We start from the raw sequence: 27,986 nt of genomic DNA on the forward strand, positions 1-27,986 counted from the left end.
GATGGGAGTGGGAGGTTGGGGGGGGGATGGGGATCTGGGGGGATGGAACTGGGGGTCTGGAGGGGGATGGGGGTCGGGGGGAGGATGGGAATGGGGGGGGGGATGGGGGGCTCGGGGGGAATGGGGGATTGGGGGGGATGGGAATGGGGGATCTGGGGGGATGGGACTGGGGGTCTGGAGGGGGATGGGGGTCGGGGGGAGGATGGGAATGGGGGGGGGGATGGGACTGGGGGTCGGGGGGGAGATGGGGATGGGGGTCTGGGGAGCGAGGGGAATGGGGGGTCGGGGGGAATGGGGTCTGGAGGGGGATGGGGATGGGGGGTCGGGGTGGGGGGGATGGGGCTGAGGGGCTGGGGTCGTGGGGGGAAGGGAATGGGGGTCGGGGGGTGGGGCTGAGGGGCTGGGGTCGCGGGGGGAGGGGCATGGGGGTCCGGGGGGTGGGGCTGAGGGGCTGGGGTCGGGGGGGAGGGGCATGGGGGTCGGGGGGTGGGGCTGAGGGGCTGGGGTCGGGGGTCCGAGGCGGGGCCGCTTCCCCCGCCCCCGGGGGTTGCACTTCCTGGGTCAGCGGCGCCGCCGCCTCCATTGTCCGGGCGGGAGGAGCCGCCGGGCGGGGCCGCAGGTACCGGGGAGCGGGACGGGGAGAACGGACCGGGGGAAGCGGGGGGAACGGGAACGGGAACGGGGGGGACCGGGAAACTGGGGGGTCCGGGAGCGGGGGAGCGGGGAGAGGGACCGGGGAGAACGGGACCGGGGGGCGGGGATAGGGACCGGGGAGAATGGGGGGGAACCGGGAAACTGGGGGGGGTCCGGGAACGGGGGGACCGGCGGGAACCGGGACCGGGGAGAACGGAGGGGACCGGGACCGGGGGAGCGGGAGCGCGGGGCCCGGGCCCCGGGGGGTGATGGGGAGCGGGGGAAGGGGGCGGTGAGAGCCGGGGCCCCCCCGGCGGCTTCGGGGCTCAAAGCGGCTCCGGAGTTCCCGCCCCCCCATGGGGGAATGGGGAATTTGGGGTTTCTCCCCCAAAATGCAGCCCCGGGGGGGTTGGGCACCCCCCATGTGCTGTTCTGGGGTCCCAGGGTCCCGGCGCCCCCTGAAGTGACTTTGGGGGGGGGGTGAACCCCCCGCGTGGCGATTTTGGGGTGAAACAACTCAACTTTGTCTTCTGTGCTCGTTCCCGCAGGCGAGGGTGGCGCGGTGACCCCCCCCCCCCCATCACCAGGACCCCCCCCTGCGACCCCCACCACCGGGACCCCCCCACACTGGGACCCCCGTCACTGGGACCCCCCCACACACACTGCAACCCCCCCCATCGCTGGGATCCCCCTATCACCGGGGACCCCCCAGAACCTCCCCCATCCCCAGGACCCCCCAGAACCTCCCCCATCCCCAGGACCCCCCAGAACCTCCCCCATCCCCAGGACCCCCATCACTGCCACCTCCTGTCACTGGGACCCCCCCACCACCAGGACCCCCCCCCCCAGGACCCCCATCCCCAGCACCCCACATCACTGTGACCCCCCCATCACCCCCAGGACCCCCCATCTCCAGGACCCCCCAAGTCACTGGGACCCCCCATTCCCAGGACCCCCCGTCATTGCAACCCCCCCTGTGACCCCCCCATCCCTGTGACCCCCCCTATCCCCAGGACCCCCCATCACTGTGACCCCCCCCCATCTCCAGGACCCCCCAAGTCACTGGGACCCCCATTCCCAGGACCCCCCATCACTACAACCCCCCCTGTGACCCCCCCATCCCCACGACCTCCCCATCCCCAGGACCCCCCCATCCCCAAGCCCCCCCATCCCTGTGACCCCCCCATCCCCAGTCCCCCCATCCCCAGGACCCCCCCATCCCCAAGCCCCCCCATCCCTGCGACCCCCCCGTCACCCCCCGGACCCCATCGCTGTGACCCCCATCCCCCCCCCCATGCCCCCCAAGCGCTGCCCCCCCAACTCCCTCTCCCCTCCCCCCCCGGGGGCCCCTCCCCCCTCCACGTCCCCCCCACCCCCCTCCCCGCCCCCTCCCCCCCCCGCGCCCCCCGCCCCGCGCGGCCGGGGGGGCCGCAGGCGCAAGGCCCCGGTGGCGCGGCAGCGCGCGGCGCCCGGCGAGGCCCCCAACATCTGCGTGGAGTGCGGCAGCAGCTTCGCCCACGGCGCCGCGCTGGCCGCGCACCGGAGGGGGCACCGCGGGGACGCCGGGGACACCCCCGCCGGGGACGCCCCCCCCGCGCCGCCCTTCGCCTGCCGCGACTGCGGGAAGAGCTGCGGCGCCGGAGCCAAACGGCTGCGACACCGGCGCGCGGCGCCGCGGAGCTGCCGCGACTGCGGGAAGGAGGTGGGGGCGCCGGGACCCCCGGGGGAGCGGCCTGGGGGGATCTGGGGGGCGGCGGAGCGAGGGGGTTTGGGGATTGGGTTCTAGAGCCAGGGTGCTTTACGGTTCTAGAAGCGGGAAGTCTAGAACCACATCTATTCGCAGTTCTAGAATTGAGAGTTCTAGAGCCAAAAATGTTTACGGTTCTAGGAACAAGAGGTCTAGAGCCAAATCGTTTCGTGGTTCTAGAAGTGAGAGTTCTAGAGCCAGAGTGGTTTGTGGTTCTGGAAGTGAGGGTTCTAGAGCCAAATCATTTAGTGTTTTAGAGCCGGGCGTTCTAAGCCCAAGGTGATTTATGGTTCTAGAGGTGAGAGGTCTAAAGCCAATTTGAGTTTGGGTTCTAGAAGTGAGAGTTCTAGAACCAGAGTGATTTGTGGTTCTAGAGGTGGGAGTTCTAGAGCCAAATCATTTAGTGTTTTGGAGCCGGGAGTTCTAAACCCAAGGTGATTTATGGTTCTAGAAGCGGGAGTTCTAGAGCCGGAGTGATTTATGGTTCTAGAGATGGGAGTTCTAAAGCCAATTTGCGGTTGGGTTCTAGAAGTGAGCGTTCTAGAACCAGAGCGGTTTCTGGTTCTAGAGGCGAGAGTTCTGGCACCAAAGCGATTTGTGGTTCTAGAAGCGAGCGTTCTCAACCCAAATTGGTTTCGAAGTGAGGGTTCTAAGCCCAAAGTGACTCGCGGTTCTAGAGGTGGGAGTTCTAAGGCTGCTTTGGGCGCTCGGTGCTGATTTTGTGGCGATGCCGAGTTAGCCCAGGCTTTATTTCGTCGTTAATGGCTGAGCTTTGGTGCCGCCTGCCTTGTTTTGTTACTGGCTGCTGGTTTTAGGCCTCGACCCCTCACCCCCGTGGGTTTATTTGATCGCTAATTGCTGATTTTAGGTGTCAACGAACTTATTTAGTGACCCATCACTGATCCCAGGTCCCCATGGCCGATCCCCCCCAGGTCCCCATGGCCGATCCCCCCACTCCGCTCCCCATGTCCCCATGGCCGATCCCCCCACTCCGCTCCCCCAGGTCCCCATGGCCGATCCCCCCCAGGTCCCCATGGCCGATCCCCCCACTCCGCTCCCCATGTCCCCATGGCCGATCCCCCCACTCCGCTCCCCCAGGTCCCCATGGCCGATCCCCCCCAGGTCCCCACGGCCGATCCCCCCACTCCGCTCCCCCCGGTCCCCACGGCCGATCCCCCCCAAGTCCCCACGGCCGATCCCCCCACTCCGCTCCCCAGGTCCCCACGGCCGATCCCCCCACTCCGCTCCCCCAGGTCCCCATGGCCGATTCCCCCCAAGTCCCCACGGCCGATCCCCCCACTCCGCTCCCCATGTCCCCACGGCCGATCCCCCCACTCTGCTCCCCCAGGTCCCCACGGCCGATCCCCCCACTCCGCTCCCCCCAGGTCCCCATGGCCGATCCCCCCACTCCGCTCTCCCAGGTCCCCATGGCCGATCCCCCCCAGGTCCCCACAGCCGATCCCCCCACTCCGCTCCCCCAGGTCCCCACGGCCGATCCCCCCACTCCGCTCCCCAGGTCCCCACGGCCGATCCCCCCACTCCGCTCCCCCCAAGTCCCCATGGCCGATCCCCCCACTCCGCTCCCCAGGTCCCCACGGCTGATCCCCCCACTCTGCTCCCCATGTCCCCATGGCCGATCCCCCCACTCCGCTCCCCCAAGTCCCCATGGCCGATCCCCCCACTCCGCTCCCCCCAGGTCCCCATGGCCGATCCCCCCACTCCGCTCTCCCAGGTCCCCATGGCCGATCCCCCCCAGGTCCCCACAGCCGATCCCCCCACTCCGCTCCCCCAGGTCCCCATGGCCGATCCCCCCACTCCGCTCCCCCCAGGTCCCCATGGCCGATCCCCCCACTCCGCTCTCCCAGGTCCCCATGGCCGATCCCCCCCAGGTCCCCATGGCCAATCCCCCCCAGGTCCCCATGGCTGATCCCCCCCAAGTCCCCACGGCCGATCCCCCCCTCCGCTCCCCAAGTCCCCACGGCCGATCCCCCCCTCCGCTCCCCAAGTCCCCACGGCCGATCCCCCCCCTCCGCTCCCCCAGGTCCCCATGGCCGATCCCCCCCAGGTCCCCACGGCCGATCCCCCCCCTCCGCTCCCCCAGGTCCCCATGGCCAATCCCCTCCAGGTCCCCATGGCCGATCCCCCCCAAGTCCCCACGGCCGATCCCCCCACTCCCCTCCCCAGGTCCCCATGGCCGATCCCCCCCAGGTCCCCATGGCCGATCCCCCCCAGGTCCCCACGGCCGATCCCCCCGGTCCCCATGGCCGATCCCCCCACTCCGCTCCCCACGGCCGCTCCCCTGCTCGGGTCCCCCCGGCCGACTCGTTCCCCCCGCAGGTGTCCCCGGCGTCCCCGCCGCCCCGTGGGCCGCGCTCGCTGCGCTGCGTGGACTGCGGCAAGAGCTTCTCCCCCGCCACGGCCGCCCCGGCGCCGCGCTGGCCCCGCAAGGCCCCGAACCCCGGCGCCGCCAACACCTGCGGCGAGTGCTGGCAGAGCTTCAGCCAGAACTCGGACCTGGTGAAGCACATGCGCATCCACACGGGCGAGAAGCCCTACGCCTGCGCCCACTGCGGCAAGCGCTTCAACGTCAGCTCCAACCTCATCCGGCACCGGCGCATCCACACGGGCGAGCGCCCCTACGGCTGCGGCGACTGCGGCAAGAGCTTCACCGACAAGTCCACGCTGACCCAGCACCGGCGGGTGCACACGGGCGAGCGGCCCTACGCCTGCGCACACTGCGGGAAGGGCTTCAGCCGCAGCTCCCACCACAAGCGGCACCAGCGGACGCACGCGGGGCAGGGGCCGGGAGCCATCTTGGGGCTCTGCGGCTTCCCCCGGCAAACACGTTGAAGTGGGGGGTTTGTCCTTCATGGGGGGGATGTGGGGGTTCTGTGGGGCGGGGGGGATGGGGTAGGAGTCATAGGGACTCATAGGGACCCCCCAAAATGTGGGGGGAGCCGCTGTGAGGAGCCGCTGTGAGGAGCCAAGATGGTTTCCCGCCTCAGCGCCTGCCCAGGCGTCCTCACTCCGGTTTGGTTGTAGAATAGTTTGATACGTATAAGAAAACACCCCAATTAGAATCATGATGATTTCTGCTCATGCTTTTTGTCGTTATTCCCCCTTTTTTGTGGGTTTTTTGTGTGGTTTTTGTGTGTTTTTGTGTGGTTTTTGTGTGTTTCTTGTGTGTTGTTGTGTTGGCGGGAAGGGGCAGAGCCGCCTCAAAATGGCCGCCGCCCCCCTCAGTCCTCATCTCGTCCTCGCTATTCCCGCTTTAAAAGGTGATTTATCCACGGGGTGGTGCTGCAAAAGGGACAAATAACGAAAATAACGAAAAGGAGGGGGATTTGGGGTTGGTTTTGGTGCCTTTTTGGGCTGGTTTTGGGTTTCTGGCACTGGATACGGAGGTGTCTGCTCTGCACCCCCCGGCTGCGCCCCGGCGCCATCTTGGGGCTCTGCGGCTTCCCTGGCAAACACGTTGAAGTGGGGGGTTCGTCCTTCATGGGGGGGATGTGGGGGTTCTGTGGGGCGGGGGGGATGGGGTAGGAGTCATAGGGACTCATAGGGACCCCCCAAAATGCGGGGGGAGCCGCTGTGAGGAGCCGCTGTGAGGAGCCAAGATGGTTTCCTGCCTCAGCGCCCGCCAAGGCGTCCTCACTCCGGTTTTGCTGTAGAATAGTTTAATACGTATAAAAAACCACCCCAATTAGAATCATGATGATTTCTGCTCATGCTTTTTGTCGTTATTCCCCCTTTTTTGTGGGTTTTTTGTGTGGTTTTTGTGTGTTTTTGTGTGGTTTTTGTGTGTTGTTGTGTTGGCGGGAAGGGGCAGAGCTGCCTCAAAATGGCCGCCGGCCCCCCTCAGTCCTCATCTCGTCCTCGCTATTCCCGCTTTAAAAGGTGATTTATCCACGGGGTGGTGCTGCAAAAGGGACAAATAAGGAAAATAACGAAAAGGAGGGGGATTTTGGGTTGGTTTTGGTGCCTTTTGGGGTGGTTTTGGGTTTCTGGCACTGGATGGGGGGGTGTCTGCTCTGGACCCCCAGGCTGCGCCCCGGCGCCATCTTGGGGCTCTGCGGCTTCCCCGGCAAACACGTTGAAGTGGGGGGTTTGTCCTTCATGGGGGGGATGTGGGGGTTCTGTGGGGTGGGGGGGATGGGGTAGGAGTCATAGGGACCCCCCAAAATGTGGGGGGAGCCGCTGTGAGGAGCCGGAGCGCGTCGCTCCCGCCAAGATGGTTTCCCACCTCAAAATGGCCGCCGGACCCAGTGATTTTGGGGGTGCCCCCCCCCATTATCACCCCTAAACCCCTCCAAAAAATCCCGGGTGGGGGTTATTTTTGGGGGTGCTGACACCCCCCAAATCCAAAGGGGTATTTTTGGGGTGTTCTCTCCCCCATTATCACCCCAAAAATCCCTCCAAAAATCCACAGGGGTGGGTATTTTGGGGTCCTCCCCCCCCCGCCCCCCCCCCCAATCCAGGGGGGTGTTTTTGGGGTGTCCCCCCCATTATCACCCCAAAACCCCTCAAAACATCGGGCGGGGGGGGCATATTTTTAGGGTGCTGATCCCCCAAATATGGGGGGGTATTATTAGAGTGCCCCCATTATCACCCCAAAACCCCTCCAAAAAATCCATGGGGGGGGGGGGGAGGGGGGTATTTTGGGGGTGCAGCCACCCCCCCCCCCCTTAGTGCCCCCAACATCTGCACCACGAGCACCCCATAGAACTGGGGGAGGGGGTCTCACTTCAATCCCCCCCCCCAATTCAATCTTCGGGGTCACACAACCCGCCCCCCACCTCCTTTTCGGGGTACCCCCCTCCCCCAATATAATAATTTTGGGGGGGGGTGCTGAATAATTTGGGGGGGGGGCAGAACGTTGAGGCGCAAGAATAAAGGGGGTGCAGCGATGCTGTGTTTTGGGGAGGTTTAATGGGAACCTTGGGGGGTTAATGGGAATCTGGGGGGGTTAATGGGAATCTGGGGGGCGGGTTTTGGGGTGCGGGGGGGCCGGGGGGTGCGGGGCCCCCCCAAAGCGCTCAGGGCTTGCCCTGCGCCCTCTGCAGCTCCTGCTGCAGCCGCCCCAGCGTCTCGCGCTGCTGCTCCGAGCGCCGCTCCAGCTCCTGCATCTGCTGCTCGTAGCGCTTGCTGCCCAAAACGGGGGTTTGGGGAGGGGGGTGAACCCCAAAAACCCCCCCCCGAACCCCAAAACCCCCCCGCCCCGTCCAGCACCCACATCTCGCCGGTGATGTAATCCAGGCGCTTCCCCACCGTGGCTTTGGCGTCCTCCATCTCCTGCTTCACCAAAACCGGCCCCATCAGCTTGAAAATGGTGTTGGTGGCATCCAGCAGGTCCAGCTCCTGGGTTTGGGGGGGTCCGGGGGGGTTTTGGGGTGTCCGGGGGGGAATTTTGGGGTGATTTTAGGGAGTTTTTGGGGTCACCCACCTCCTTGACGATGGTGTTTTCCGTCAGCTGCGCCTCCAGTTTCTGGCGCGCGGACACCGAGCGGCTCAGGTCTGGGGGGGCGCAGGAAGGGGGTCACCCCCAAATTGGGGGGGGGGCTTGGGGGGTAAAGGGGTGTGTGGGGGGGAGGGATTTGGGGGGTGGGGGGGTATGAGGTGTAAGGGGGGTAGTTAGGGGGTCCATGGGGTTATGGGGGATCCATGGGGGGCTCTGGGGGTGCATGGGGATTATGGGGGTGCAGGGGGGGTTTATGTGGGGTCCATGGGGGTTATGGGGGTGCAGGGGGGGTTATGGGGGTGTGGGGGGGGTTATGGGGGTCCCTGGGGCTTTTGGGGTCCACGGGGGTTATGGGGTCCCTTGGGGTGCAGGGGGGGTTATGGGGGTCCCTGGGGTTTTTGGGGTCCATGGGGGTTAAGGGGGTGCAGGGGGTTTATGGGGGGTCCATGGGGTTTGGGGTCCATGGGGGGGGGTGGGTATGGGGGTCCATGGGGTTTGGGGTCCCTGGGGCTTGGGGTCCATGGGGGTTTGGGGGTGCAGGGGGGGTTATGAGGGTCCATGGGGGTTTGGGGGTACAAGGGGATTATGGAGGTGTGGGGGAGGGCGTAAGGGGAGTCCCTGGGGTTTAGGGTCCCTGCGGGGTATGGGGGTGCAGGGGGGGTTATGGGGGTCCATGGGTGTTATGGGGGTCCATGGGTGTTATGGGGGTCCATGGGGTTTGGGGTCCCTGGGGGTGCAGGGGGGGTCATGGGGGTCCCTGAGGTATTTGGGGTCCATGGGGGTGCAGGAGGGGTTATGTGGGTCCATGGGGTTTGGGGTCCCTGGGGGTGCAGGGGGGGGTCATGGGGGTCTCTGGGGTATTTGGGGTCCATGGGGGTGCAGGGGGGGTTATGGGGGTCCCTGAGGTATTTGGGGGTCCATGGAGTTTGGGGGTCCAGGAGGGGTATGGGGGTCCCTGGGGTTTGGGGTCCATGGGGGTTATGGGGTGCCAGGGGGATTTATGGGATCCATGGGGTTTGGGGTCCATGGGGGTGCAGGGGGGGGGGGTTATGGGGGTCCCTGGGACTTCTGGGGTCCATAGAGGTTATTGGGGTGCAGGGGGGTTATGGGGGTCCCTGGGGTTTTTGGGGTCCACGGGGGTTTAGGGGTGCAGGGGGTTTATGGGGGTCCATGGGGTTTGGGGTCCCTGGGGTTGCAGGGGGAGGTTATGGGGGTCCCTGGGGTTTGGGGTCCATGGGGGTGCAGTGGGTGCAGGGGGGGGGGTCATTGGCGTCCATGGGGGTGCAGGGGGGGGGGTTAATGGGGTTCCTGGGGTTTTTGGAGTCCATGGGGGTTATGGGGGTGCAGGGGGGGTTATGGGGGTCCATGGGGTTTGGGGTCCTGGGGATGCAGGGGGGGGTTATGGAGTTCTATAGGATTTTGTGTCCCTGGGGTTTGGGGTCCATGGGGTTTTGGGGGTGAAGGGGCGGTTATGGGGATCCACGGGGTATGGGGATGGTGGGGTCCCTGGGGTTTGGGGTCTGGGGTTTTTGGGGTCCATGGGTGTGCAGGGGGGATTATGGGGGTCCCTGGTGTTGGGGGTCCATGGGGTTTGGGGTCCCTGGGGGCTATGGGGGTGCAGGGGGTGTTATGGGGTCTCTGGTTTTGGGGTCCAGGGTTTTTGGGGTCCATGGGTGTGAGGGGGGGGCTATGTGGGTCCATGGGGTTTGGGGTCCCTGGGGGTGCAGGGTGGGGGGTTAAAGGGATCCACGAGGTTTGGGGTCCATGGGGGTTATGGGGGTGCACGGGGGGTCATGTGGGTCCATGGGGATTGGGGTCCATGGGGGGGCAGGGGGGGTCATGGGGTCCCTGTTTTTGGGGTCCCTGTTTTTGGGGTCCCTGGTGCTGGGTCCCGCACCCTTCTGCAGTTGCTGATATTTCTCCAGCTCTCCCTGCAGCTTCTTCTGAATCGGCTCCGCCATGGGGGGGCTGCGGGGGCAGGGGGGTTGGGGAGCCCCCCAGAACTCCCCAAAAACCCCGGGAGCCCCGTGGGGAACCCCCGAACCCCACAGAGCCCCTCAAGCCCCCCAGACATCCCCAAACCCCAGAGAACCCCCCCAAATCCCAGAGAACCCCCCAGAGTCCCCTGCATCCCCCACGCCCCCATCAGCCCCTCCAGCCCCCCCAGACCCCATAAGGTCCCCCCAGCCACCCCCCGACCCCCATAAAGCGCCCCCAGGACCCCTCCAGAATCCCCCCGGGTCCCCCCGACCCCCCCCCAGGAACCCCAGGACCCCCCGGACCCTCCCGGGACCCCCGAACCTTCTCCGTTCTCCTCCCGCTGGAAGCGGCTCTGGCCCCGCCCACAGCTGCCCACGTGACGTGCGGCGGCCCCGCCCCTTCCGCCCTGCGCCTGCGCACCCCACCGCCCTCCCACGCCCAGCCCGTGGCCACGCCCCCTCTGCAACAAAACCGCGCGTTCTCTGTAGAAAGACCACGCCCCCTCGGGACTCAAACCCCGCCCTCAAACCGACACCACGCCCCCCAGCACCCCGTCCACCAATCCCCGCTCCCCTCCGCAGAGACCACGCCCACTCAGCTTCCCCGCCCTCCCCGGCGCGGCGCGCACGCGCGGTCCTAGCGCCCCTCCGCTCCGCGGCCTTCGGTGTCCCCGCGGGGTCCCCTTGGCGTGGGGGGGGGACACGGGGAGGGGACCCCCATTCCCCCCCCACCCCGGTGAGGATGTGGCGGCGGTGGCGCTGGCGCTGGGCGGGGCGCTGGGCGGGGCGGGGGGCGGCGCTGGCGCTGCTACTGCTGGGGCTGGGGCTCTGGGGGAGCGGGGGGGGCGAGGAGCTGCTGGCGGCGCTGCTGGCGGCCTGGGAGGAGCGGGGGGGGGACGGGGGGGACCCGGCGTGGGGGGCGGACGATGCGGGGTTTGCGGGTGATGCGGGGTTTGCGGGTGATGAGGGGTTTGCGCTCACAGGGCTTGCAAACGGTGCAGGGTTTGCAAACGGTGTAAACGGTGCGATGGTTGCAATCGGTGCAATGGTTGCAAACGGTGCAAACGGTGCAATGGTTGCAAACGGTGCAGGGTTTGCAAACGGTGCAATGGCTGCAAACGGTGCAAACGGTGTGGGACTTGCAAACGGTGCAAGCTTTGCAAATGATGCAAACGGTGCAGGGTTTGCAAACGGTGCAAACGGTGCAGGTGTTGCAAGTGGTGCAATGGTTGCAAGCAGTGTAAACGGTGCAAACGGTGCAATGGGTGCAAGCGATGTAAACGGTGCAATCGGTGCAAACGGTGCAGGCTTTGCAAACGGTGCAATGGTTGCAAGCAGTGTAAACGGTGCAAACGGTGCAATGGGTGCAATGGGTGCTATCGGTGCAATGGGTGCAATGGTTGCAAGGGGCGCAGACGCCGCATGGGCTCCAGCGCTTGCAGCCGCCGCCATTCCCACCGCCGCCGCCCCCTCCGCGCCCCCCCGCCTCCTCCCGCCCCCCCCGCCCTGCACCCCCCCGTCCCCGTTCCTCCTGGTGCTGGTCCCCAGCGCCCCCTCGCACTCGGCCCAGCGCCAGGCGGTGCGGGACACCTGGGGGGGCGCCACCCGCACCGTGTTCGTGCTGGGGGTCCCGGCGGAGGCGGCGGAGCAGGCGGCGCTGGCGCGGGAGCAGCTGCAGCGCGGGGACCTCCTGCAGGGCCCCTTCGCCGACACCTACGCCAACCTGACGCTGAAGACGCTGCTGCTGCTGCGCTGGGCGGCCGCGCGCTGCCCCGGCTCCCGCTTCCTGCTCAAGGCCGACGACGACGTCTTCGTCAACGTCCCGGCGCTAACGAGCCACCTGCGCTCCCGCCCGTGGCCCCGCCGCCTCTACCTGGGCCGGGTGCACTGGCGGGTGCGCCCCGAGCGGGACCCCCGTTCCCGCCACCACGTGCCGGCCTCGGCCTTCGGCGGCGCCGCGTTCCCGCCGTACTGCAGCGGCACGGCCTACGTGCTGTCCCGGCCCGCCGCGCTGGCCCTGCTGGCGGCCGCCCCCCGCGTGCCCATGGTGGCCCCCGAGGACGTGTGGGTCGGGCTGTGCGCCCACCGGGCCGGGGTGGCCCCGCGGCACTCGGCGCGCATGGCGGGGGCCGCGCGCTTCCCCCCCGACCCGTGCTGCATGGGGGAGGTGCTGCTCAGCGCGCACGGGCTGCGGCCGCCGGAGCTGCGGGGGCTGTGGGCCGCGCTGCGCGGGGCGGGCGGGGCGTGCGGGGCCGTGCGGAGGGCGCTGGGGGTGCTGCGGTGCCGAGCGTTGGCCGCCCTGCGGTGGCTGGGGGGGGGGTAGCGGGGGCATCGTGGGGGTGGCTGAGCCCCCCGGGGCGGCGGGGACAAGGACGCTGTGCGGGGCTGAGTGCGCTCGAGGAGCAGGGCCCTTGGGGCACTCCTGGGTCCCTCGGGGCACTCCTGGGTCCCTCCCGAACTCCTGGGTGCATCCCGAACTCCTTGGTACCTTGGGGCACTCCTGGGTCCCTCCCGAACTCCTGGGTGCATCCCGAACTCCTTGGTACCTTGGGGCACTCCTGGGTCCCTCGGGGCACTCCTGAGTCCCTCCCAAACTCCTGGGTGCATCCCGAACTCCTTGGTACCTTGGGGCACTCCTGGGTCCCTCGGGGCACTCCTGGGTCCCTCCCAAACTCCTGGGTGCATCCCGAACTCCTTGGTACCTTGGGGCACTCCTGGGTCCCTCGGGGCACTCCTGGGTCCCTCCCAAACTCCTGGGTGCATCCCGAACTCCTTGGTACCTTGGGGCACTCCTGGGTCCCTCGGGGCACTCCTGGGTCCCTCCCAAACTCCTGGGTGCATCCCGAACTCCTTGGTACCTTGGGGCACTCCTGGGTCCCTTGGGGCACTCCTGGGTCCCTCCCAAATTACTGGGTCCCTTGGGGCACTCCTGGGTCCCTCATGTACTACTGGTTCCATCCCCGAACTCCTGGGTCCCTAGGGGCACTCCTGGGTCCCTCCCAAACTCCTGGCTCCAACCCGAACTCCTGGGTCCCTTGGGGCACTCCTGGGTCCCTCCCGAACTCCAGGGTCCCTTGGGGCACTCCTGGGTCCCTCCCGACCTCCTTGGTACCTTGGGGCACTCCCGGGTCCCTCCCGAACTCCAGGGTGCATCCTGAACTCCAGGGTCCCGTGGGGAACGCCTGGGTCCCTCCCAAACTCCTTGGTACCTTGGGGCACTCCCGGGTCCCTCCCGAACTCCAGGGTCCCTTGGGGAACGCCTGGGTCCCTCCCAAACTCCTTGGTACCTTGGGGCACTCCTGGGTCCCTTGGGGCACTCCCGGGTCCCTCCCGACCTCCTTGGTACTTTGGGGCACTCCCGGGTCCCTCCCGAACTCCAGGGTGCATCCTGAACTCCTGGGTCCCTTGGGGCACTCCTGGGTCCCTCCCAAACTCCTTGGTACCTTGGGGCACTCCTGGGTCCCTCCTGTACTACTGGTTCCATCCCCGAACTCCTGGGTCCCTCCCGAACTCCTGGGTCCCTTGGGGCACTCCTGGGTCCCTTGGGGCACTCCTGGGTCCCTCCCAAACTCCTGGGTCCCTTGGGGCACTCCTGGGTCCCTTGGGGCACTCCTCAGCAGCCCCAGGATGCAGCAGCTGCAAGGAGCAGCCCCCGTGCAATGGGGACAAGGACGTTGTTGCACGTGCCCAAGGAGCTGCAGCAGCCCCAGGGTGCAGCGCGATGGAGACCCAGCCCCGGTGCAGTGGGGACAAGGACAATGCAGGGGGCTGAATGCGCCCAAGGAGCTGCAGCGGCCCCAGGATGCAGCATGAAGACCCAGCCCCGGTGCAATGGGGACAAGGATGATGTTGCACATGTTTGAGGGGCTGCAGCAGCTCTGGGATGCAGCGTGAAGACCCAGCCCCCGTGCAGTGGGGACAAGGACCTTGCACAATGCTGCACGTGCCCAAGGAGCCGCAGCAGCCCCGGGATGCAGCGTCTGGGAGGAGCAGCCCCGGTGCAGTGGGGACAAGGACAATGCAGGGGGCTGAATGCGCCCAAGGAGCTGCAGCACCCCCGGGATGCAGCGCGAAGGTGACTCAGCCCCAGTGCAACGGGGACAAGGACGTCACACGGGGACAGTGACAGCGCACGGGGACAGTGACAGCGCACGGGGACAATGACATCACTCGGGGACAATGACAGCGCATGGGGACATCGCGCGGTGCTGCAGCGTCCCCAGGTGCGGCAGTGACGAAGCCACTGCAGGGACAATGACGTCACACGGCGACAATGACGTCACACGATGACAGTGACGTCACACGATGACAGTGACGTCACACAATGATAATGATGTCACACGATGACAGTGACGTCACACGATGACAGTGACGTGACACTGTGACAGTGACGTCACACGCTGACAGTGACGTCACACGATGACAGTGACGTCACATGATGACAATGACGTCACACGATGATGATGTCACATGCAATAAACCCCCCAGAGCTGGTGACACCACGGTGACCTTTGGCTTGGGGGGGGGGGGCGGGGGTATTAATTGGGGGGGGACACATGTTGGGGACCCCCATGGTGGGGACAACCCCCCTGGGGACCCCCATGGGGGGGACACTGGGGACCCCCATAGTTTGGGGGGGTACACCCCGGGGACCCCCATAGTGGGGGGACACACAGACTGGGGACCCCCATACTGGGGGCAGGACCCCCATAGTTTGGGGGGGTAAACCCTGGGGACCCCCATAGTGGGGGGACACAAACTGGGGACCCCCATAGTGGGGGGACACAAACTGGGGACCCCCATAGTTGGAGGGGGGGGGTGACATTGACACCCTGGGGATCTTAAAGTGGGGGACACACCCTGGGGACCCCCCCCATATTGGGGAGGGGACCCCATAGTTTGGGGGGGGGGTGTACACTGACACAATGGGGACCCCAAAGTGGGGGACACACCAGGGACCCCCATGCTGGGGGGGACACACACTGGGGACCCCATACTGGGGGGGGGGACGGACACCAGGGACCCCAAAGTTGGGGGGGGGGGTCGCACATTGACACATCAAGGACCCCAAAGTGGGGACCCCCATAGTTTGGGATGGGGGGGACACACTGGGGACCCCCATATTGGGGGGGACACACACCAGGGACCCCCGTATTGGGGGGGGGAATGGACACCAGGGACCCCAAAGCTGGGGGTGGGGGGGGTTGCACATTGAGGCACCGAGCACCCCAAAAGTGAGGGACCCCCCCTCAAGTTTATTTCCGGAAGCGCTCGAGCGCCCCCCGTTTCTTGGGGGGGGTGGGTGCCCCTCCCCCTTTCGTCCCCTCCCCCGCTTTTTTCTCGCGCTGCTCCACCTGCTCCCGGATGGCGGCCTGGGGGGGGGGGGGACACAAAATAAGGGGGGGGGGACACCCCAAAAACCCTCGTGGGGGGGTCGGGGGTCCCGCGCTCACCCGCAGCTGCTCGTGGGCCACCTGGCGCTTGCGGCGCTGGGGGGCGCGGCCCCTGGCCCTGCGGCGCGGGCTGAACGGCACCGGGGCCTGCGGGTCAAAGCCCTGGGGGGCAGAGAGGGCGGGGTCAGGGGTCAGGGGTCAGGGGGCAGGGGGAGGGCATTGGGGGCAGGGGAGGGCATTGGGGGCAGGGGGAGGTCAGGGGGTCAGAGAGAGGGCGGGGGGAGGTCAGGGGGTCAGAGAGAGGGCGGGGGGTCAGGGGGAGGGCAGGGGGGTCAGAGAGAGGTCAGGGGGAGGTCAGGGGGTCAGAGAGAGGTCAGGGGCATCAGGGAGAGGTCAAGGGGTCAGGGGGAGGTCAGGGGGTCAAGGGGAGGTCAGGGAATGGTCGTGGGGGATCAGGGGAGTGTGGGGGAGGTCAAGGGGAGGTCAAGGGGATCAGAGAGAGGTCAGGAAGAGTTCAGAGGGGTCAGGGGGAGGTCAGGGAGGTTTGGGGGGGTCAGGAGGAGGTTGGGGGGGTCAGGGGGTGGACACCCCGGATCGGGGGGGTCAGGGGGGTCAGGGGGGTCAGACACCCCGGATCGGGGGGGTCAGGGGGATTGGGGGGGTCAGACACCCCGGATCGGGGGGGTCAGGGGGATTGGGGGGGTCAGATACCCTGGATCGGGGGGGTCGGGGGTGGATCTGGGGGGGTCAGACACCCTGGATCGGGGGGGTCAGGGGGATTGGGGGGGTCGGACACCCCGGATCGGGGGGGTCGGGGGTGGATCTGGGGGGGTCAGACACCCTGGATCGGGGGGGTCAGGGGGGTCAGGGGGGTCGGACACCCCGGATCAGGGGGTCAGGGGGTGGATCTGGGGGGGTCAGAGGGGTCGGGGGTGGATCTGGGGGGGTCAGGGGGGTCGGGGGTGGATCTGGGGGGGTCAGGGGGTGGATCTGGGGGGGTCAGGGGCGTCAGGGGGTGGATCTGGGGGGGTCAGGGGGGTCAGGGTGGATCTGGGGGGGTCAGGGGGGTCAGGGGGTGGATCTGGGGGGGTCGGGGGTGGATCTGGGGGGGTCAGGGGGGTCGGGGGTGGATCTGGGGGGGTCAGGGGGGTCGGGGGTGGATCTGGGGGGGTCAGGGGGGTCGGGGGTGGATCTGGGGGTCCCCCCCGTACCAGGCGCTGGATCCGCTCCTCCCGCTTCTGCTCCCAAGCGGCTTTGTCCACGCGGCCCAGCTGGGAGGGGTCGAGGGTCAGGAGCTCGGCCGGGACCTGGGCACAGGGGGCGGCAAACGGGGGGGGTCAGGAACCACTTGGGGGGGCAGGAACCACTTGGGGGGGGCAGGAACCACTTGGGGGGGGCAGGAACCACTTGGGGGGGGCAGGAACCACTTGGGGATCAGGAACCATTTGGGGGGGGTCTGGAACCACTTGGGGGGTCTGGAACCACTTGGGGGGGCAGGAACCACTTGGGGGGGGCAGGAACCACTTGGGGATCAGGAACCATTTGGGGGGGCAGGAACCACTTGGGGGGGGCAGGAATCATTTGGGGGGCAGGAACCATTTGGGGGGCAGGAACCATTTGGGGGTGTCAGGAACCATTTGGGGGGGGCAGGAACCATTTGGGGGGGCAGGAACCATTTGGGGGGGTCTGGAATCATTTGGGGATCAGGAACCACTTGGGGATCAGGAACCATTTGGGGGGGGTCTGGAACCACTTGGGGGGGGTCAGGAACCATTTGGGGGGGGTCTGGAACCACTTGGGGGGGTCAGGAACCATTTGGGGGGGCAGGAACCACTTGGGGGGGCAGGAACCACTTGGGGGGACAGGAACCATTTGGGGGACAGGAACCATTTGGGGGGGCAGGAACTACTTGGGGATCAGGAACCATTTGGGGAGGTCAGGAACCATTTGGGGGGGGCAGGAACCATTTGGGGGGTCAGGAATCATTTGGGGGGGCCAGCAACCATGTGAGGGGGTCAGGAACCACTTGGGGGGGTCTGGAACTACTTGGGGGGGATCAGGAACCATTGGGGGGGGCAGGAACCACTTGGGGGGGCAGGAACCACTTGGGGGGGTCAGGAATCATTTGGGGGGGGGCAGGAACCACTTGGGGGGTCTGTAACCACTTGGGGGGGTGAGGAACCTTTTGGGGGGCAGGAACCATTTGGGGGGGGCAGGAACCACTTGGGGGGTCTGGAACTACTTGGGGGGTCAGGAAACACTTGGGGGGTCAGGAATCATTTGGGGGTGGCAGGAACCACTTGGGGGGGTCAGGAGCACTTCAGGACCCCCCCCCAGGATTTTGGGCCCCCCTCCAGCAATTTTAGAGAGGGGGGGGGGGTCCCCACGCTCTGCCCCCCCTCAGCATCCCTTCAGGGGGCTCCCAGCACTTTAGGGGGTCCCCATCCCTTTTGGGGGGGTCCCATCCCTTCTGGGGCACCCACATCGCTTTGGGGGGTCCCCAGCATTTTAAGGGGTCCCCATAATTTTGGGGGCATCCCCATCACTTTGGGGGGGGGTCCCCATCCCTTTAGGGGGCTCCCATCGCTTTGGGGGGGGGTCCCTTCACTTTAGGGGCATCTGCATCCCTTTGGGGGGCTCCCATCCCTTTGGGGGGGGTCCCATCCCTTTAGGGTGTCCCCAGCATTTTAGGGGGCTCCCATCACTTTGGGGGGGTCCCCATCCCTTTAGGGGTGTCCCCCTCACTTTTGGGCACCCCCATCATTTGGGGGGGGGGGGGTCCATCCCTTTGGGGGCTCAACCCCAGCCCCCCCCCCCCCCCAATTTTGGGGTGCCCCCCTCACCTTGTCCAGCAGCGCCTTGACCTCCCACTCCTGGCGCTGCCGCCGGCTCCGGAAGGGGTTCAGCTCCAGGGCGTCGAAATTGGGCTCCCCCGCCCCTAAAATGGGCCAGAAAGGGGGGGTTCGGGGGGGTTTTTTTGGGGGGGGGGGTCATGGGGGTTCTGGGGTTGGGGGTCCCCACTCACCCGGCACCAGGAGGCTGCTGAAGCCCCCCCCGTGCCCCACGCCCAGCACGTCCTCCAGGGGGCAGAAGCGCAGGCCGTGGGGGGGGCGGGGGGGGCGGTGGCACAGGAAGGGCTGGGGGGGCCCCTCCCCCCCCCACCCCGCGGAACACCTGGGGGGGGAGGCGGTCAGTGGGGGGAGGGGGGATGGGGGTGGGGGTTGAGGGGAAATGGGGGGGAAATTGGGGGGAAATGGGGGGTTGGGGGGGAATAGGAAACGGGGGGTGGGGGGAATTGGGGGGTAAATGAGAAATTGGGGGTCGGGGGGCAATTGGGGGATGGGGGCAATTGGGGGATGGGGGGCAATTGGGGGGAAATGGGGGTGGGGGGGAATGGGGAAATGGGGGTTGGGGGGGAATAGGAAACTGGGGGTGGGGGGAATTGGGGGGTAAATGAGAAATTGGGGGTTGGGGGGCAATTGGGGGATGGGGGGGAATTGGGGGATGGGGGGCAATTGGGGGATGGGGGGCAATTGGGGGGAAATGGGGGGGAATGGGGAAATGGGGGTTGGGGGGAAATTGGGGGGGAAATGGGGGGTAAGTTGGGGGAAATTGGGGGGAAATGAGGGGAGATGGGGGAGAATGGGGGGGAAATGGGGGTTGAGGGGAAATGGAGGAAAATTGGGGGTTGGAGGGGATGGGGGTGGGGGGGAAATGGGGGTTCGGGGGGACTTGGGGGGAAATTGGGGATGGGGGGAAATGGGGGTTCAGGGGGAATTGGGGGGAAAAGGGGAAATTGGGGGTTGGGGGGAATTGGGGGTAGGAGGGAAATGGGGGTTGGGGGGAAGTTGGGGGGAAATTGGGGGTAAATTGGGGGTAAATTGGGGGTTGGGGAGAAATGGGGGGGTTGGGGGGAAGTGGGGGGGAAATGGGGGATGGGGGGGAAGTGGGAGGGGGAAATGGGGGGTGAAACGGGGGGGCGGGGCTGCCCCTCCCCCCCCGAGAGCCTTTTTTGGAGGGAACCCCCCAATTTCAGTGTGTGGGTGCGGAAGAGTCCAAGCAGTCGCTATGGGGGGGTTTGGGGTTCACATGGGTACCATTGGGGGGTTTTTGGGGTGTTATTGGGGGGGGGCGGGGAGCAGTGAATCCCACGGGGTCGTCCCCCCTCCCCCCCTGGACTGGAGGCCGTTTTTGGGGCGCGAAGCGGCGGATTTGGGGGGGTCACCGTGATCTGGTCCCCGCAGGCGGCCGCCAGCGCCCCCCGCTGGCTGAAGTCCAGCAGCCCGGCGCCCAGCGGCAGCGCCCGCTCGCCCAGCGCCCGCCACGTCCGCGCGTCCCACACGCGCAGCCGTCTGTCCGTCCCGCACGACGCCAGGTACCTGGGGGACGCACGGACGCACGTGGGGGGGTGACACCCCAAAAAACCCCCCCCGAAAAGGGGGAAAAATGAGGGGTTTTTGCTCACGTGCCGGTGGCGTCGACGGCGAGCGCCCGCACGGCCCCGCGGTGACACAACAGGCGGACCAGCGGCTCCGGCACCGACGGGCACCACAGCGTCACCGTGCCTGGGGACAAGGGGGTCAGGGGGGTTTGGGGGGTCTGGGGGGTTCTGGGGGGTTTGGGGGGGTGGGATGGGGGGGTCTGGGGGGTTTTGGAAGGGTTTGGGGGGTGGGATGGGGGATGTGGGGGGTTTTGGGGGGACCAGCGGCTCCGGCACCGATGGACACCAAAGTGTCACCGTGCCTGGGGACAATGGGGTCAGGGGGGTCTGGGGGGTATTGGGGGGTTTGGGTGGGTTCGGGGGGGTGGGATGGGGGGGTCTGGGGGGTTTTGGAGGGGTTTGGGGGGGTGGGATGGGGGATGTGGGGGGTTTTGGGGGGACCAGCGGCTCCGGCACCGACGGACACCAAAGTGTCACCGTGCCTGGGGACAATGGGGTCAGGGGGGTTTGGGGGTCTGGGGGGTATTGGGGGGTTCGGGGGGTGGGATGGGGGGGTCTGGGGGGTTTGGAGGGGTTTTGGGGGGTGGGATGGGGGATGTGGGGGGTTTTGGGGGGACCAGCGGCTCCGGCACTGACGGACACCAAAGTGTCACCGTGCCTGGGGACAATGGGGTCAGGGGGGTTTGGGGGTCTGGGGGGTATTGGGGGGTTCGGGTGGGTGGGATGGGGGGGGTTTGGGGGGGTTTTGGGGGGTGGGATGGGGGATGTGGGGGGTTTTGGGGGGACCAGCGGCTCCGGCACCGACGGACACCAAAGTGTCACCACCCCTGGGGACAATGGGGTCAGGGGGGTCTGGGGGCTATTGGGGGGTTTGGGGGGGTTCGGGGGGTGGGATGGGGGGGTCTGGGGGGTTTTGGGGGGTGGGATGGGGGATGTGGGGGGTTTTGGGGGGACCAGCGGCTCCGGCACCGACGGACACCACAGCGTCACCGTGCCTGGGGACAATGGGGTCAGGGGGGTTTGGGGGGTCGGGGGGGTTTGGGGGGGTTTTAGGGGGGGTTTGGGGGTATTTGGGGTGGTTTGTGGGGTGTTTTGTGGGGTTTTGGGGGTGTTCTGGGGGAGTTTTGGGGGTGTTCTGGGGGTGGTTTTGGGGGGGAGTTTGGGGATGGTTTTGGGAGGGTTTGGGGAAGTTTTGGGGGTGTTTGGGGTGGGTTTGGGGAGGGGTTTGGGGGAGTTTTGGGGGGGGGTTTGGGGTGGATTTTGGGAGGGGGTCGGGGGGGGTTGGGGTGGTTTTGGGGGGTTTTGGGGGGGGGTTTGAGGTGCGGGTCAGGGGGGGTTTTGGGGTGGTTTGGGGAGGGGGTCGGGGGGGTTTTGGGGTGGATTTGGGATGGGTTTGGGAGAGGGTCGGGGGGGGTTTTGGGGTGGTTTTGGGAGGGGGTTGGGGGGGGTTTGGGGTGGTTTGGGGAGGGGGTTGGGGGGGGGTTTGGGGTGGTTTTGGGAGGGGGTCGGGGGGGGTTTGGGAGGGGGTCGGGGGGGTTTGGGGTTCAGGGGCTCCGGGTACCGTTGCCGTGGCCCAGGTGCACGACGGCGTTGGCCGGGTTCTGCGCCATCACGGCCAAGCGGCCGCCGCGGGTGGCAATGGCGGCCACCTCCTGCCCCACCGCCACGTCCAGGTACTGCAGGAACCCGGCCGCGCTCTGCGGGACACGGCGCTGGGGACACGGGAGTCCAGGAACCCCCCACTCCCCACCCACCATTGGGGGACCCAGGTGTCCGGGGGGACACAGGCATCCGGGGGGGACCCAGGCGTCCGGGGGAGACCCAGACACTCGGGGGGACCCAGGCATCTGGGGGGTACCCAGGCATCCGGGGGGACCCAGGCATCCGGGGGGACCCAGGCATCCGGGGGGACCCAGGCATCCAGGGGGGACCCCTCTCACCCACCATCAGGGGGACCCAGGCGTCCAGGGGAGACCCAGACACTCGGGGGGACCCAGGCATCGGGGGGGGTACCCAGGCATCCGGGGGGACCCAGGCATCCGGGGGGACCCAGGCATCCGGGGGGGACCCCTCTCACCCACCATCAGGGGGACCCAGGCGTCCGGGGGGGACCAAGGCATCCGGGGGGGATCCAGGCATTCAGGGGGGGACCCAGGTGTCCGGGTAACCCCTCCCTCCCCACCCACCATCAGGGGGACCCAGGCGTCTGGGGGGGACCCAGGCGTCCAGGAACCCCCTCCTCCCCACCCACCATCAAGGGGACCCAGGTGTCCGGGGGGACCCAGGCGTCCGGGGGGGACCCAGGCGTCCAGGAACCCCCTCCTCCCCACCCACCATCAAGGGGACCCAGGTGTCCGGGGGGACCCAGGCATGCCAGGGGACCCAGGCATTCGGGGGGGACCCAGGCATTCAGGGGGGGACCCAGGTGTCCAGGGGGGGACCCAGGCATCCGGGTAACCCCTCCCTCCCCACCCACCATCAGGGGGACCCAGGCATCCAGGGGGACCCAGGCATCCAGGGGGGACCCAGGCGTCCGGGGGGGACCCAGGCATTCAGGGGGGGACCCAGGCATCCGGGGGGACCCAGGCATTCAGGGGGGACCCAGGCATTCAGGGGGGACCCAGGCACTCGGGGGGAACCCAGGCATCCGGGTAGCCCCCCCCTCCCCACCCACCATCAGGGGGACCCAGGCGTCCGGGGGGACCCAGGCATCCGGGGGGGACCCCTCCCACCCCACAGGGGACCCAGGCGTCCGGAGGGGGACCCAAACCAAAGGCAGGGGACACCAGGGACCCCCCTCCCCGGGTCGTGCCCCTCCCCCCAGGGACCCAGGCGTCCGGGGAAGCCCCTCCCCTCCCCCCCGCCCGGGGACCCAGGCGTCCGGGACCCACAGCGGTGGCCAGGAGCAGGTGGAAGGGCAGGAACTGCAGGCGCAGGACGCCGGGGAAGCGCTTGAGGCACTGCAGCTCCAGCCCCTGGTTGTCGTAGACGTGGAGCCAGCGCCGCTGCGCCACGGCCAGCAGGGACTCGCTGTGCAGCCACCTGCGGGGACACGGGACACGTGGGGACGTGGGGGGACATGGGGATGGGGGGACATCTGGGGATGGGGGGACATGGGGGGACACGGCAGGGATGGGGGACGTGGGGACACCTGGGGATGGGGCAGGGCTTGGGGGGACACCTGGAGACAGGGGGGACACGGGAACACCCAGGGACATGGGGACACCTGGGGACACCTGGGGATGGGGGGGACATGGGGACACCTGGGGATGGGGGGGACACCTGGGGAACATGGGGACAGGGAAAGATGGGGGGGACACATGGGGACGTGGGGACACCTGGGGACACGAGGACATGTGGCAACATCTGGGGACATGAGGATTAGGGGACGCTTGGGGATGGGGGTACATGGGGAACGCGGGGGGACCATGGGGACATGTGGGACACCTGGGGGATGTGGGGACACCTGGGGATGGGGCAGGGATAGGGGGGACACGTGGGGACAACTGGGGACACCTGGGGATGGGGGAACATGGGGGGACACCTGGAGACGGGGGGGACATGGGAACACCCAGGGACATGGGGACACCTGGGGACATGGGGACACCTGGGGATGGATGGGGGGAAATGGGGACACCAGGGGACCATGGGGGACACCTGGGGGACGTGGGGACACCTGGGGATGGGGTGACATGGGGACACGTGTCCTCCATGTGTCCCGTGAGTCCCCCCCATGCCCCCACATCCCTCTGTGTCCCTATGTCCCTGTGTCACGCACAGGTCCCCATGTCCCTATGACCCCCACATGTTCCCACGTCCCCATGTCCCACATGTCCCCACGTCCCCCTCTGTACCCATGTCACCCGTGTATCCCCAGTTCCCTGTGTCCCCCTGTGTCCCCCTGCGTCCCCATGTCCCCCCGTGTCCCCATGTCCCCCCGTGTCCCCCCCTTGTCACTCACGCCACGTCGGCCACGCTCTCCATGACGTTGATCTCGCACATCAGCCGCTTCGTCCCCCACTCCATGGCGGCCACGTGGCCCCTCCGGCCGCCCAGCAGCAGGTACCTGGGGACACGGGGGGACACGGGGGGACACGGGGTGACGGGGAGGGTGACAGGGAGGTGACACGGGGGGGACACCCGGCCCGGCCCCACTCACCGCCCGTCGCGCGTGTAATCCACCCGGTACGGCCCAAACTGCTCCAGTTTCAGCTCAAAGTGCTGCGGAAATGGGGGGTGAGACGCCCGAATCGGTGTCACCCCTGTCCCCGAGGGTCCCCGAGGGTCCCCGAGGGTCACCTTGGCGGCGCTGGCGATGTCCACGGCCTCGGCGATGTCCCCTTGGGTCACGGTGCAGGTGTCCTCGCCGGGGTCGGCCTCCAGGAACCTGGGGTGAGGGGACACGGGGGTGACGTGGGGACAGGGGGGGACAGGGGGACAGGGGGACACGGGGGGACAGGGGGTGACGTGGGGACAGGGGGACAGGGGGGGACAGGGGGACATGGGGGTGACGTGGGGACAGGGGGACAGGGGGGGACAGGGGGACATGGGGGTGACGTGGGGACAGGGGGACACAGGGGGACAGGGGGACACAGGGTGACATGGGGACGGGGGGACACGGGGGGACGTGGGGGCAGGGGGACACGGGGGGACGGGGGACACGGGGGGATGTGGGGACAGGGGGACATGGGGGGACATGGGGAGGACAGGGGTGACATGGGGGGACAGGGGTGGGACACAAGGGGGACACGGCAGTGATGCGGTGACATAGAGGTGACACAGGGGGACATGGGGGTGACACAGAGGGGACACAGGGGACATGGGGTGATGGGGCGACACCAGGTGACATGGGGGGAGGTGGGGGACATGGGGGTGACACAGAGGGCACACAGGGGTGACACCGGGGGGACACAGGGGTGACAGGAGGGGACACAAGGGACATGGGGTGATGGGGTGACACCAGGTGACATGGGGGGAGATGGGGGACATGGGGTGACACAGGAGAACAGGAGGGGACACAAGGGACACGGGGGTGACACAGGGGGACAGGGGGTGACACCAGGTGACACGTGGGGACAGGGGGTGACACCAGGTGACACGGGGGGACAGGGGGTGACACCAGGTGACACGTGGGGACAGGGGGTGACACGGGGGACAGGGGGACCCACCCCGGCTCCTGGGGCAGCAGCAGCTCCGCTCTCGCCGCCCCCTCGGCCGCCGCCTCCTCCCGCTGCCCCCAGAGCTGCAGCTGCCGGCGCAGCCACGGCCGGGCCGCCCGGGGCTGGGGACACGGGACAGGGACGGGGGTGAGCGGGGACACGGGGACAGGGACAGGGACGGGGGTGAGCGGGGACATGGGGACAGGGACGGGGGTGAGCGGGGACACGGGGACAGGGACAGGGACGGGGGTGAGCGGGGACATGGGGACAGGGACAGGGACGGGGGTGAGCGGGGACACGGGGACAGGGACAGGGACGGGGGTGAGCAGGGACACGGGGACAGGGACAGGGACGGGGGTGAGCGGGGACATGGGGACAGGGACAGGGACGGGGGTGAGCGGGGACACGGGGACAGGGACAGGGACGGGGGTGAGCGGGGACACGGGACAGGGACAGGGACGGGGGTGAGCGGGGACACGGGGACAGGGACAGGGACGGGGGTGAGCGGGGACATGGGGACAGGGACGGGGGTGAGCGGGGACACGGGGACAGGGACAGGGACGGGGGTGAGCGGGGACATGGGGACAGGGACAGGGACGGGGGTGAGCGGGGACACGGGGACAGGGACAGGGACGGGGGTGAGCAGGGACACGGGGACAGGGACAGGGACGGGGGTGAGCGGGGACACGGGGACAGGGACAGGGACGGGGGTGAGCGGGGACACGGGGACAGGGACAGGGACGGGGGTGAGCGGGGACACGGGACAGGGACAGGGACGGGGGTGAGCGGGGACATGGGGACAGGGACAGGGACGGGGGTGAGCGGGGACACGGGGACAGGGACAGGGACGGGGGTGAGCGGGGACACGGGGACAGGGACAGGGACGGGGGTGAGCGGGGACACGGGGACAGGGGTGAGCGGGGACACGGGGACAGGGACAGGGACGGGGGTGAGCGGGGACATGGGGACAGGGACAGGGACGGGGGTGAGCGGGGACACGGGACAGGGACAGGGACGGGGGTGAGCGGGGACACGGGGACAGGGACAGGGACGGGGGTGAGCGGGGACACGGGGACAGGGACAGGGACGGGGGTGAGCGGGGACACGGGGACACGGGACAGGGACGGGGGTGAGCGGGGACACGGGGACAGGGACAGGGACGGGGGTGAGCGGGGACACGGGGACAGGGACAGGGACGGGGGTGAGCGGGGACATGGGGACACGGGACAGGGACGGGGGTGAGCGGGGACATGGGGACAGGGACAGGGACGGGGGTGAGCGGGGACATGGGGACACGGGACAGGGACGGGGGTGAGCGGGGACACGGGGACAGGGACAGGGACGGGGGTGAGCGGGGACACGGGGACAGGGACAGGGACGGGGGTGAGCGGGGACACGGGGACAGGGACAGGGACGGGGGTGAGCGGGGACACGGGGACACGGGGACAGGGACAGGGGTGAGCGGGGACATGGGGACAGGGACAGGGACGGGGGTGAGCGGGGACACGGGGACAGGGACAGGGACGGGGGTGAGCGGGGACACGGGACAGGGACGGGGGTGAGCGGGGACATGGGGACACGGGCACGGGTGAGCGGGGACATGAGCATGGGTGAGCGGGGATACGGGGACATGGGACACGGGTGAGCGGGGACATGGGACATGGGGTGAGCAGGGACACGGGGACATGGGACACGGGTGAGCGGGGACATGGAGGACACAGGGTGAGTGGGGACACGGGGACATGGGACACAGGTGAGTGGGGACATGGGGGACATGGGACACGGGTGAGTGGGGATATGGGGGACATGGGACACGGGTGAGTGGGGACATGGGGGCCACAGGGTAAGTAGGGACATGGGGGACATCGGAAACGGGTGAGCGGGGACATGGGGGACACGGGTGAGCGGGGCCATGGGGACATGGGACACGGGTGAGTGGGGACATGGGACACAGGTGAGCGGGGACATGGGGACGTGGGACACGGGTGAGCAGGGACATGGGACACGGGGACATGGGACATAGGCATGGGTGAGTGGGGACATGGGGTGAGCAGGGACATGGGGGACACGGGGTGAGCGGGGCCATGGGGGACACGGGGGACACGGGGTGAGCAGGGACCCCACTCACCCCCTGGGACCCCCAACACCTCCCACCCCCCCCCCAGGCCCCTCTGGACCCCCAAATCCCCCCAGTCCCCGTGTCCCCCGGCTGCTCCTTTCCCAGGGACCCCAACCTCTCCCCCTCCCCCCAATTTCGCCCCCCCAAGTCCCCCCATCCCCCCCAATCTCCTCCCCAGCCCCCAATCCCGCCAAGACCCCCAGTGTGCCCCCCCCAGCCACCCAAGTTTTGCCCCAGGACCCCCCAGGACCCCCCAGTTCCTCCGCCAGGACCCCTCAGTTCGCCCCCAGGACCCCCCGGTTCCCCCCCCAGGACCCCCGGTTCCTCCCCCAGGACCCCCCCGGTTCTCCCCCCAGGATCCCCCGGTTCCTCCTTCAGGACCCCCCGGTTCCTCCCCCACAAGGACGCCCCGGTTCCCCCCCCAGGACCCCCTGGTTCCTCCCCCACAAGGACGCCCCGGTTCCCCCCCCAGGACCCCCCGGCTCCCCCCTCACCACTTTCTCCGTCGCCCCCCGCAGGAACCGTTTCACCCGGGGCCGGGCGAGGGGAGCGGGGCCGGGAAACGGATCCTTGCGCTGCGGGGACACGGGGTTGGGACCGGGAACCGGGGAACCGGGACCCCCGGCACCGGGACCGCCCCCGCCCGCCGCCCCGCTCACCCCGGACACGCCGCCCGGCTCCCCCCGCTCCCGGCCCCGCTCGGGGGCCGCGGGGCCCGGCCCAGCCCGGAGCCGCCGGGGGACGGAGCGGGACCGCCCGCCGCTCGCTGCTACCGCCGCCGCCATCCGCCGCCACGTGTGGCGCCCGCCCGCCTCTTCCGGCGCTGTAGCCAATGGGAGAGCGGCGAGGGAGACGGTGGGGCCAATCAGAGCGCGGCGGCGCGGCGGAAAGGCGAGGCCGGCGGCGCCATGTTGGTGTTTGGCAGGGAGGTGTTGGGGAAAGCGGCGCCGCCATGGCGGTTGAGGGCGGCGTGGAGAGCGGCCACGTTTGTTGAGGGCAGGCGAGGGTGGGGGAACCAGCACCGCCATGTTTGCTGAGGGCAGCCGAGGGCGCCCTG

General features: G+C 68.3%; 4 protein-coding genes across 6 annotated transcripts; 2 read left to right on the forward strand and 2 right to left on the reverse strand.

Annotated features, from left to right (window-relative positions):
- The first annotated feature begins 1,848 nt into the window (after positions 1-1,848).
- Positions 1,849-5,479, forward strand: LOC139826075 (uncharacterized). The gene is made up of 2 exons (XM_071801020.1): positions 1,849-2,335; positions 4,718-5,479. The coding sequence occupies exons 1-2, from the start codon at positions 1,928-1,930 to the stop codon at positions 5,228-5,230; spliced, it is 921 nt and encodes a 306-aa protein (XP_071657121.1). The 5' UTR covers positions 1,849-1,927; the 3' UTR covers positions 5,231-5,479.
- Positions 5,480-7,287: 1,808 nt separating this feature from the next.
- Positions 7,288-10,236, reverse strand: PFDN6 (prefoldin subunit 6). Of its 2 annotated transcripts, none has more exons than XM_071801022.1 (5): positions 10,140-10,236; positions 9,736-9,806; positions 7,824-7,894; positions 7,614-7,672; positions 7,288-7,525 (listed from the first exon to the last, which is right to left on the reverse strand). In XM_071801022.1, exons 2-5 carry the CDS (start codon positions 9,797-9,799, stop codon positions 7,417-7,419), a joined length of 303 nt encoding a protein of 100 aa, XP_071657123.1. In that variant the 5' UTR covers positions 9,800-9,806; positions 10,140-10,236; the 3' UTR covers positions 7,288-7,416. The 2 variants fall into 2 exon arrangements, with proteins under 2 accessions (XP_071657123.1, XP_071657122.1); XM_071801021.1 differs by having other exon boundaries at positions 7,614-7,738; positions 10,140-10,232.
- Positions 10,110-12,140, forward strand: B3GALT4 (beta-1,3-galactosyltransferase 4). The gene has a single exon (XM_071800911.1). The coding sequence runs from the start codon at positions 10,560-10,562 to the stop codon at positions 12,138-12,140; it is 1,581 nt and encodes a 526-aa protein (XP_071657012.1). The 5' UTR covers positions 10,110-10,559.
- Positions 12,141-15,028: 2,888 nt separating this feature from the next.
- WDR46 (WD repeat domain 46) lies at positions 15,029-27,719 on the reverse strand. Of its 2 annotated transcripts, none has more exons than XM_071800976.1 (15): positions 27,589-27,719; positions 27,424-27,504; positions 24,820-24,932; positions 23,951-24,038; positions 23,811-23,872; positions 23,613-23,717; positions 22,543-22,693; positions 21,213-21,348; positions 19,676-19,775; positions 19,434-19,589; positions 18,236-18,372; positions 18,054-18,148; positions 16,422-16,517; positions 15,271-15,372; positions 15,029-15,189 (listed from the first exon to the last, which is right to left on the reverse strand). In XM_071800976.1, exons 1-15 carry the CDS (start codon positions 27,712-27,714, stop codon positions 15,073-15,075), a joined length of 1,665 nt encoding a protein of 554 aa, XP_071657077.1. In that variant the 5' UTR covers positions 27,715-27,719; the 3' UTR covers positions 15,029-15,072. The 2 variants fall into 2 exon arrangements, 1 of the variants encoding a protein (XP_071657077.1); XR_011736144.1 differs by having other exon boundaries at positions 15,143-15,189; positions 18,236-18,384; positions 19,436-19,589.
- Positions 27,720-27,986: the final 267 nt, after the last annotated feature.

Source organism: Patagioenas fasciata, chromosome 34 (genome assembly GCF_037038585.1).
Source record: "Patagioenas fasciata isolate bPatFas1 chromosome 34, bPatFas1.hap1, whole genome shotgun sequence".
Classification (NCBI taxonomy): domain Eukaryota; kingdom Metazoa; phylum Chordata; class Aves; order Columbiformes; family Columbidae; genus Patagioenas; species Patagioenas fasciata.